At 38.1% G+C, this 12,040-nt stretch overlaps 1 protein-coding gene across 1 annotated transcript in view; it reads left to right on the top strand.

Moving 5' to 3' along the window:
* LOC129229821 (zinc finger C2HC domain-containing protein 1C-like) overlaps positions 1-12,040 on the top strand; it is a 57,292-nt gene that overhangs the window by 40,046 nt on the left and 5,206 nt on the right. The window contains exons 3-4 of the mRNA XM_054864194.1: positions 9,285-9,425; positions 11,112-11,396. Of these exons, the coding sequence (XP_054720169.1) occupies positions 9,285-9,425; positions 11,112-11,396 (426 nt within the window). The remainder of the gene's footprint in view (positions 1-9,284; positions 9,426-11,111; positions 11,397-12,040) is intronic.

Here is a 12,040-nt window from a genome sequence, read left to right on the forward strand (position 1 = left end):
TAATTTTACAACAAAGAGAAACGAAGTTCAAATTTCACGGTTCCATTATCCTTACAGTTACATACAGTGACTCAGTAATTTTACGGGTTATTACAGAATTGATATTGCTGCGCGACTTCTCCCAATAGAAGTGATATAATTATTTCCGCAAGTGCGGTTTTTGGCGCGCTTTTGCTTTCTCTCTCCATTATGTTTTGAATAAACCGCAAAAAAAAAAAAAAAAAAAAAAAAAAAAAAAAAAAAATTTGAATTTTGACATCTTGAATTCAAATTATGTTTTTCGCAATCACGAGTGTGTGTGTGGGGGGGGGGATATGTGTGTTTGTGTGTATGGGGTATGTGTGTTTGTGTCTGTGTGCAGGCATGAAAGTGTGGGGTAGTTTTGTGTGTGTGTAGGTTTTTGTGTGTGTATATGTGTAAGTGTCTGTATGTATGTGTGTGTGTGTGTAGTTGTGTATGTATGCGCGTATGGGGTATGTGTGTAGGCATGTGTGTTTGTGTCTGTGTGCAGGCATGAAAGTGTGGGTAGTTTTGTGTGTGTGTGTGTGTAGGTTTTTGTGTGTGTATTTGTGTAAGTGTCTGTATGTATGTGTGTTTGTGTGTGTGTAGTTGTGTATGTATGCGCGTGCAGGCCCGTGTCCAGGTTTTCATAAAGGGAGGGGTTTTAAAGCTTCTAAATCCTTTCTCAAGGGGGGGGGAGTTTAACTGTACTCCCCCCAGAAGAATAATTCTGGCTGCGCAAATAGCAACAGTATTCCTTCATACATTTTTTTAAATCAAACCTTGTTTGTTTCTTTTTTAATCAAGTCTGTTTACTATGCAGTATATTGCAATTAGTATTAAAAACCGCCCATAGATTCTTTTACAATGTATCATGTATATTAAGTTTCATATTCTGAAATAATGCTTAATAAACCAAACAAGGAAAAGCTTATTGTAGAAGCAAATTACATTTCCAAAGACAAGCAATGCATATTCATTGCTGCAACATATACCGAATTCATCATAACCTCCTTAAGCAATATTAATGCAGTTGATGCTTTGTGTTGATAAATCATTCAGCAATCCCCCCCCCCCCCCCATAGTTTTTCCGAAATGTTATTCCAGTTGTTGGAGCTCTAACAGTCTTAAATGGCAGAAAAACTTCAGAGAGAATTATTTTTTTTTTAAAGCACTCTTCATACAAACTTTTACATTAAAGTTATAAAAGTCAACTAAGCATTTTCTTCTTTTTGCTTATAATATTTTCTCCAATGGGAGGGGTTTAACCCCTAAAACCCTCCCCTTGGACACGGCTCTGTGCGCGTGTGTGTAGGACATGGACGCAACCTGGAGACGGCTTTCGCTATAGGAGCAGCATCGTGAGGAACCGGTCGCCGGTGATGCTGCAGAGGGTGGCGGTGGGAAAATAAAATGATAGGACGCCAAAAAACAGTCAAATAAAAGCAATAAGCAATCGTGATTGCTCAAAAAAAAATCCCATGAAATATGTTTCCACAATCATTTAGATTTACGAATGAAATTTGTTTTTTGACATAAACGTAAAAGTCACTCGTGGTCATGACACTAAAGAACCTCTTTTAATAATTTATAAAGTAAACTGTGTTATTGATCAAATTTGTTTGCAAAAAATGTTACTCGCAATAAGAGTTGTGAATGAGCCTTTATCTTCCCAGAATTCACATTTCTAGAACTTGAATGCGCCACCTTGCGATGATTTAAGGAATCAATCAAAAGAAGTAAAACAATTCAATTTTTTCGATTACAAAAGTCAGATGTTTCATTAGATAGGTCATATCTGATACAAGTGGGTTGGTCTTGATTTCGCCTCTTTCAACCGCCATTAGCCGGAGACAGCAGCTCCTCTTGTAGTTTATTTGAGTTGCAAATATTATAGTAGCTGAACTTGCTAATTTGGCAAATGTCGTAATAGGGAACAAATTTGTTTTGTTCATCTGGCAACGAAATGAATAAAAATGCAAATGTTACAAAACGAAATGCATAAAAGAAATAATTAAAATAAATGCCCCACCCCTTAAAAAAAAGAACCTTGTTGATAAGTGTGTTCTGTTATTCCATGTTATCCATACATTTTTACTTGTTGCAATTTTTTTCTGGAACTCCTAATTAATAATGTACGGTTAAACGCTGTTCTTTTGTAAATGTTTCCTAAATGTAGACGGAATAAATAGTTCGAGAGAAACATCATTATCATCATCCTTTACAAATCGCCTCTTTTTTTTTAAACGGTTGCTCTCTCTTTATCTTACGGGTGGGCGATCGCGGTCACACGGAATAACTCTTGCTTGATACGGCTGCTTAATTAGGGTAAGCAGTGATACAGCGGTGATTAAGAGAGAGTTATTCAACTTTTGTCAGGTTTGCCAACGTGGGAAGCGTTCTTCGCCGATCACCGACCGAGATAAATGTTTTGATCTTCGTTTCGCCTGCCTCCGAGACGAATCGATCTTATTTTGTTCACGAGTGACTAGTCAACGCCTTAATAAAAGGTTGCTTCCAAGACTGATGAATCCATTTAGAAGGGAAGTAATGAGATTGGTTGATCAGATTGGACTAGTGGGCTTTTGTGAAACATTAGTGGGCATTATTACTTAGTCCATTTATTGGGCATTATTAGTCCACTTACAAATGGGCGCCCATAGGGGGAGGGCAGAGGGGACCTCGAGCCTAGTTTCGTCATTTCAATGTTTTTCAGGGGTGGGGGGAAAAGGTATGTATTCAGTACCTGGAAAAAAAATCAAAATACAAGCAGAAATTCATAATTACATTGTTTTTAAGATCTAGGGGGGGGGGGGTATCAATTAACAGCCTTCCCCTGATTGCCCAAATGATGGGTTATGCTGAAGTCCCCCCCCCCCCCTCTAGATATTGGTAGTCATTTTTTTTTTTAAGTTAGAGAATAAATGTCTTTCAAAACATTTCAACATGAGACATAAAACCATCTTTACTATAAGTTTTCCAATTTTAATATACATTGATTTTGCTTTTAAAATTATAGCAATGTATTTTAGGTAACAAATTTTCACCAGTCTTCTTAAAAAAAGAAAAGTATGAATTCCCTTAAAATGATGAATTGTCCGTCTAATTTTAATACAGAAAATTTTCGCTAATTATTTTCTTATATTACATCGTGAACCGAAGAAGAAAGTAAAAGTTTTTTTTTCCTTTTAAATTAAAGCCCTGAAATATTTTCTTAGCTCCTTTCTAAAATTACACATATGGGTGTCCATATCCACTTAAACCTTTTGTACCGTTTCCACCTCTTGTGTAAAGACGACAAGAGAATGCATGGTCTTTTAGAGACGTTTAATCAACATATCAATATTTACAGCTATATTACAAATTACAGATTATTTAATGTTACAAAGATATTTTGAACTGCGAGAGCCACACTCCGCGACTCGTCAGCTCTTTGCATCACGAGAGTCTCCCCACTTGACCTATTTACTTTCTCTTATATACGGGGATTCGTTTGGCGGGGAATGCACCCCTGTTTACAACAGTCAGACGATGTTGACAAAATGCGTTAAGATCTTTTCCTTCTGCTGTCTGTGGTTTTCAACCGCGTTGACAAGATGGCTGAAAAATGCTCCCTATAGTGTCACAGACATCATATCACACCAAACGGAGAAAGTTTATGTGCACAACAAATGTCCAGCTTCGGATAGAATTCAGCTATTCTGAAGATCTAATTTCGAACATTTCTCAGAAAAGGGGAGCAAAAACCGTATTTACGTGTGGTCTTATACTTATCCAGCTCCCATACTGGTGACAGATATAAAACACCCGCGTAACATGTTTTTCTCACGATGAGTGTGGTCTGGGAAAGAATTTCTAGACCGACCCCACACATTGAATCAAAAAAGCAAACAACTGGAGAAGTCGCATCGGTATACTTTCTTTTCTTAGAAAAATTAAAAAAAAAAACTTACTAAATTTTTCAATATGCATTTGTTGTATCACCGTCTGATTGTATTGAACATGAATGTTTATCAAGTGGTTTTGGATATACAGGGTGTCCGAAAAGTCCTTGACACATTTTAAAAATTTATAGAAAAGCAGCATATTGTAGTATGAATATGAGGTTTGCGCCATAATACTTCACGTTACAAGACTTTTTTTATGGCATCGTAAAAAAAGGAAAAGAAAAAGTAATGATAAGTAATTAACATTGCCGACTGTATCATCACAGTAGGAAAAAGAAACGTCATATGATGTTTTTAATCATGTTATTAAATATAATGCAATTCCCTTCATTTCCAGAGTTCAATGTGTGCCCCGTATCTTGACCGAACCACATCTAAACTATTCTCAAGTTCATCTTATGTCACAAACGGTGCACACAATGAGTTCTGGTAGTGAAAGGTATTGCTTTACGAATAAATTGGCTATCTCGCATTGCAATTCTTTTTCTTTCTGTGGCGATACAGCCGTCAATAGCAATTCAATTCTTGAACCTATAGAGCATTTTGGCGCAAACCGCATATTCATACTACAATTTGTAACTCTATAAAGAATTTTTAAAACGTGTCAAGGACTTTTCGGACACTCTGTACTTTGTGATTGTCCAAATTTCAATCATATTTGTTTTGAATTTTTTAATTAGTTTTATCCATCTCTGAAGGAACTACTAGGGGGACACACCGCACCTCATTTTGTCCCCTTTCTTCAGGCGAACGGTTTCATGTCTTTGATCTAGTTTCGTCTTTTTGTCCTTGTTTTCGTCTCGTCTTCGTTTTAATATGCATGTTTTACTGTAACTCAAAACTACTTTCCAGTTTATTCTTTTATTTTGTTGTTCTAATTTTTGAACTTTGTTCATGTGTTTATTTTGACAAATCGTTACAATATTCTAGAAGTTTTATCGATGGCTAAGGTGTGATACCTCGTAACTCAATATCAAAGAGTTTAAGTTACGAGGTATCACACTTTAGCCATCACTCCTTAAGCGATTTCACTTCTTTGGCCCTGTTTCCGAATTTCTAACGATTGTTTGGCACAGTCTAGCTTCTTAAGGCTTTTGCACCAAAAAAATCCGATAGAAAAAACTAACCAGGACTGTTTATCCGGTATGACTTTCTATAAGTTCCTTGCAAATACTTATTTTATGAGAAAGGGTGTGCAGAAATTTTAGTTCCCGATCCAAAAATTATCAAATAGTTTTTAAAAACGGCATCAAAAGCATCAAAAAGTTTGAAAAACTAACATTTTCTGGCCCGCAAAACATTCATTTTAATGACTTCTAGTTTTCCTTTTCCTAAAAAAGCCCAACTTGTTACTTTAGCGAGTTTCCTACATTAATTTTGACCTTCTCCTCCACAATGAGGCATTTGTCTCCTTTCTTTTCATCGCGATCGTTATTTCCGCAGAGATGCCAGAACAGTGACGTAACATTCACGACTGTCTAACCAAAAATGAGTTTGTCGTGGCATATTGCATATTGTCAGCAGAGACAAAACAGATGTTTGCTGACATCCTGTTTGTAATTTGTTTTTGCAACAGTGGACATTAGGGTAGAGAGAGAACTAATTTCCCTCACGACATTTTGTTGCCTGCAAAAAAATAGTTTATAATTTATTTAGTTTGTGTGGCAACATCCGTTGGATGATAATCTGCAGCCTAAATATTTGAAATTCTGATTCTTCCATGGAGTACAAAGGAGTTGCCCCCCCCCCCCCTCCCCTCGCATCAAGCAAAGCTTCTAATATAATAGAATTTCAAGCTGGGTTTTACTTTATTTCTTACGTAGAAGAAAAGCTTCATACATAATGAGTAGTGTTTTTGCATTCATATCCAACAATTCTATGCAACAGAAATGTAGTCGACAGCATCATGAGAAAAATCAACTTTTGCAATGTGCAAATTATTGCATGCTAGTTTTAGAATTTTAAAGAAGCACCGTCAGTTCTTACTCTACGGATTTTTCTCTATGGAAATTTGATAAAAATATAAATCAGTCTACAAGTTATTTTTATTCAAGAAAAAAAAAAAAAGGCAGTCACGGAACTGGCAGACAGTTGTTTTTTTTTATTCGCAACTCTAGAGCTCGAATACGCTTCCTTGCGGTGATTAACAATACTAAAGAAAAAGGTGAAACATTCCATTCCACGTGTTTTCTTTGGGGTAAATGACAGGCTTCAGAGTTTTTGGTGTAATGTAATTTCAGAAGAATAGAAAAGAAAGCTTCCCACAAACACGATGAAAAATTACTATCATTCACTAAGCGTCAAAGCAAATCATAAGCTACGGCGTGCGTTTGTTTTACCTTTTTCATCCGCCATTAGACAGTGACTGCAGCGCTGCCTATAGTTTATTAGAGTTGTGAATTGAACAACGTAAGCTTATAATGTTGAAGGTATATTGAAACAGCAAATAGAATTAAATTTCAGTTAATTCAGTTAAATTTTTCAATTCAACATTATCAACTTCAACATTTTAAGCTTATGTTATTCCATAAATGCATAGCTTCTGTCAGCCAGTTCCGCGACTGCTTTATAATTCGCCAGGGTGGGCTTGAACTACCAACGTGAGTCCACAGCCGAACGCTTCTAGCCGACTGCGTCATGGATGCTTTGCTACATTGGAAATGATAAACGATTTTATGTAAAAAAAGAAAGCTCTGCACATGCTCATTAGTTATTATGAATAATCACCGGTGGACACCTTTTTGTAAATTTATGGTCTGTTGTGCTCTACATTCAATTTTCCTATTTATTATCTTGTGCAATGTTTGTAATTTTTTGCATTATTTTACTTATTTATTTATCGTCTGCGCTGTATATATTTTTTTTTTTTTTTTGAGCAATCACGATTGCTTTCATTTGACTGTTTTGATGTCCTTTGATTTTATTTTCCCACCGCCACCCTCCGCACCATCACTGTCGACCGGCTCCTCACGATGCTGCTCCTATAGCGAAAGCCGTATCCAGGTTGCATCTATGTCCCACACACACGCGAATACATACACAATTAAACACACACACATACACACATACACAAACACATACACCTACACACAACTATCCACACATTCATGCCTGCACACAGACGCAAACACATATGCCTACACACACAAACACATACTCCGCCCCCACGCACACAAACACTCATACACACAACTGCCCACACACTTATGCCAGCACACAGACACAAACACACATGCCTACACACACATACACATACCCCCTACACACAAACACAAATACCCCCACACACAAACACACACGCCTACATACACACACTCGTGATTGCGAAAAACATAATTTGAATTCAAGATGTCAAAATTCAAATTAATTTTTCTTTTTTTTTCGCAATGGCAAAAGAAATGAGATGGAACAGTTGAGTTAATGATGGAATGTGAATGTTGTTTTTCTCGCCCTTGGTTGGCAAAGAATACAATGCTGTTTAAGTAATTATGTAATTGAAAGTCTTTATGAAAAAAGTGAAATTTTTTATTTATTTTTTGAAGTGCAAAAAATACATTTATTTATTAAATTTCCTAAATAGAAAAAGGAAGAAACAACCAGTAATTGTGTTCAATCACATTTAGTGTAACAGATGCGGAAACCTGAAAACATAATCTGAAATGTGAAAACATTGTACACGTCTTAAAATTCTTCTTAAATTCAAAACCTTCGTCGCACTTCTGAAACTAAAACATGAAATAGAAAAACATAATAGCATGTCTGAAAATATAATTGAAAACGTTGCACGTTCAGAATCTTCTCCAAAATTTGAAAACATTGTCCGAGTATTGAAAACAGCTCAAAATTCTCTTTCAAATATTCAGAGAAATAAATACCATATCTCGTTGAGTGGGGAAACATGTCTCAAACGTTTCAATCTTCCAGAAGCCGGTTCAAAATTTCATTATCATTCCTCATGATTCCGTTCATAAAATATTTCAGCGACATTCAAAGAAACAGAACTAGAAAAATGGTCTGCAGTTTGTTCGCGCAGAATGAATGCGTTTTGAGCAAATGACATTGATAACAACAAGAGGAACTCATAGCTTCGAGTACGTCGCAAAATAATAATTCCTGCTTCAGCAAAAATGACTGATTCGAATTTTGTGGGTGAGTCGAATATTCAGCGAACCGTCTTAAAACCTCCTCAAGCGAATCCTGCGGGATTTAGGACGTAAGCGTGGATACCTTTGGTCAGTGAGACTTTTACGATGCGATTTCGTAATAGCGATCGTGTGTTGACAATGATAAAGAAAATTAATTGAAGCTTAGTTCATAGTTCCTCCTTGTTTTAAGGATTACGCAGTAAATGTTTATAAATGGGGTCGTTTCCAAAATTTTAAAATTATTTTTTTTCTGAAAGAACATGCTTAAAAATATAGGATGTGACCAAATTTTAAATAAATTTGTTTAAGTTTAATATTTTGAAAATAATTACTTAAATCGGCGCACTTTTAATGTTTATGCTTCTGTCCGATGACATCACAAATGATGAAATGCCGTTCAGTGTTGCCATTCACAGAGTAAAATATTTAATTCGCATCTTTACTCACGTGTATTGGCAACGATATGGTTGATAGCAAGCGTAGAGCGCAATATTAAATTCGCTTCTTGATTATCATAACGTGGAAACATGGTAGAAAAATGCTCCAAATTGCATCATTTATGACGTCATAAAGACCACGCCTTGTTTGAAACATCGGACATTTTGAAAAATTAATTAAAAAATAACTCTTGGGAAAATAAAAGTATTTTCTGCGTCCATGTTATTTTTTTGTTTATTCTATCAATTTCAGTGACAAAAAGTACTACTTTTGACTGAAGGCATAAGCCCATTGGAATTTCTTGAGAAGAATTTCATGAGAGTGGTTAAAATGGTCTGGTTCAAAAATCAGAACTGTCTTCAGAGTTTCATCTAACTGGTTAAGCCACTAATAGTGGTAGGTACGGGGTATTTTGGAGTGAAAAGTGGTTAAAATGTTCTCTGTATCCTGCAGGTCCGTCGTTTCAAAATTTTCCAAGGGAGCGAGGGCAATGGGACGCATGTTTAATGCTCATTACATCGAAAAATAACAAAAACCACGCCCACATGCATATAACGTACGTTGATTTCTCAAAGTCAGGTGGGGAGGGGGGGGCACCGATTGCCCCTCCTGACAGGGTTTGAAGACGAAACGGTGTGACCGGATTTTGAATGAAATTAATTGGAGCAAGTACTCTTCTACAATCATTTTAATATGTATATAAATATGGCCAAGAATTCTTAGTTTCTAACCAAGACTCTCTCTCTCTGCTTAGGTTCGAGAAGAAACCCCGTCGAGAAATGGTTTATCCCATGGTGCTGTTTCCAAGTCTTCCACCATCCAGAAGAAACCCACCAACAACAGACCCGCACCATCTGTAAGTTCAAGCACGCCTAAACCCAAGCCCACAACCCAGGTAATACTAGTTTTAATTTGATTACCTATCAAAACGTGCGTAATACTTTAAGTTTTTCGTTTATATGCACGGTCGAATCTCGTTTTAACGAAGGCCGGAGTGATTTATTTTTCGCTGTAACGAAATTTTGTTATATAGATATTACGAATGTTGACATTGTTAAAAAAAAAAGAGTTCGGGATTACCAAAGTCTTCGCTAAAACGAGATTTTTGTTGTAACGGACTTCGTTAAAACGGAATTTGATTGTATCATAGATAAGAGGGTCGGTCCAGAAATAAGATTCCGAAAGAGCTCCAGCCGCATGGGGAAATGCGGGTCGAAATCCCTCAACACCATTGTGCACGGCTGAGCAGAAATTAGTAACTGGATGGAGCCAGTCCAATCGCTGGCTTAGGAAATGCTGAGGCAAAGATCTCAAGTCACATGGTTCAACTTCGACGAATGGGAGGCACGTTTTAAGCAAGGGCCCCCATATGCAAAATTTTAGGAGGGGGGCTCAGATGTTTTCCACACGGTTTAGCAGGATATTTTCCCCATAGAAATGGATTTCAGCACAGATTAGAGTTATTAAAATTTGACATTTTTAATAACTTATTCATTAATTGCTGGAGAAATGTTTTTACATTTTTCTAAAGAAAAAAGTATTAAAAGCAAGGAAGTTGTAATTTTAAAGGGGGGGGGCTTGAGCCCCACTTGTCCCCCATATGGGCGCCTTTGGTTTTAAGTGATACAAGTGGAAGAAACATGATTTCTTCCAATAGTTTACTTTTAAACATATCACGTGACTTGGAATCCTTGCTTCAAGTATGGAAGACTGCACTCTCTCCATCTTCTATTCCTTCTCAATAGATGAAGGTTCCCCTTATTGATCCCGCCAAGTGAAAAACAACTGGCGGATATGAAGAAAAAAAAAACCCTGGTACATATGTAGAAAACTCGAGCTAAGTTTCTTCTTTTCAACAATGTAAATTTTTATGAGAAAAAACCATGTTGTCCATTTGTAAAATTGTGGGGATCCTTATTTCTGGATCGGCCCTCGCATATTGTGGGGAAGACGGGTTGTTTTCTCTGTATTAACACTGCGCTAGCAGAGAAATACGTTTTACAGAATTCATTTATTTATTAACTCGCTTTATAAATTCTTTTAATTCGTATTTTATTTTGTTTCTCAATTTTTGAGCAATCACGATTGCTTATTGTTCTCATTTGATTGTTTTGATGTGCTATCATTTTATTTTCCCACCAGCACCCTCTGCCAGCACCACCGTCGCGTCGACCGGCCTCACGATGCTGCTCCTCTTGCGAAAACCGTCTCCAGGTTGCGTCCATATCCTACACACACACGCATACACACACACTCATGCCTGCGCACAGACACAAACACATATGCCTACATACACACACACACACACACAACTGGTAGCTAATGCAGACAAAATAGTCAGTGCTAATTCTGTATTAGCTACCAGTTTGTTTGGCACTCTTGGCTTCCTTGACAGGTTTTCCACCTCCAGCTCAGTCAATCCTATGCCGGGCTGATGAGTGCTAATAAGCACGAAATTTCGGTCCTCGGCTGGAATTGACTGAGCTGGCGGTGTATTTCATGTATTTCTGCCTTAGCTCTGGCTATAGGGCGGTAACTTACTGAATACAGAAATCTCATGTCGTGTTTCTTTTCCTTTCAGCTCCACGCCCCATCCCCTGCCAGGAAGGCCTCCCCGGGCGGGAGGGCTCCCGCCGGGACTGCCCCCGCGAAGGGGGCCGAGGGCCGCAAGCCGCCCGGCCCGGGCCAGGAGCAGTGCCGTGTGTGCGGCCGCAACTTCAACGCGGACCGCATCGAGAAACACCGGAGCATTTGCCAGAAGGCGGCGCAGAAGAAGGTGAAGGTCTTCGACGCCACCAAGATGAGGGTCAAGGGCACCGAGGCCGAGCAGTTCGTCAAGAAGGGGCTGCCCAAGAGTGAGCCCAAGGTGAGACAGAGGGGCGTGGCATCACGCGTCTGCTGTTCGCCGCATTCAGTTTAGTATAGTCGGGGCAAACCTAAACTTGGCAACTGGGCCGGCTCTAGTAGTTTTGCCGCCCCAGGCGATGTTGACAAGTGCCGCCCCCTCTTTTTAATATATTTCAAATCATACTCTCGAGCACACTCTCTCGTGTTGCTGAGTTGAGCTAGAAAAAAAAAGAAAAAAAAGACTATGCAACTAATTTGAGTTTTTCATTTTTTTCTCTTCTTTTTTTGTCTCCTTACATTTTGCCATCGTGAAATTTGCCTCCCTAGTTGGTGGCACAGGTTGCCAACTCCAAGAGTCGGGCCTGCCTGGCAGCAGCGTGAAGACAAAGCAGATCATTCCCGATTCATTCATTGCTGTACGAGCTCATCCCGATCTTCGTAAACAGAATGACCGGATAAATTGTGAACACACTTTGTCGAGGCAGGCCGAACACACAACAGTCCCTAAGGATCACTGGCAGATCCTTAATGATGAGGTAGCCAGAATTTTTTCATCTGGATGGTCTTCGTTTATTTTTAGATCCGAGCAGAGAGATTAATAAGTATGGACAGATATAAATTAGATATAGACAGACAGTAAGACGGATAAAAATTTATGTATCA

This window comes from Uloborus diversus, chromosome 9 (genome assembly GCF_026930045.1).
Source record: "Uloborus diversus isolate 005 chromosome 9, Udiv.v.3.1, whole genome shotgun sequence".
Taxonomy (NCBI): Eukaryota; Metazoa; Arthropoda; class Arachnida; order Araneae; family Uloboridae; genus Uloborus; species Uloborus diversus.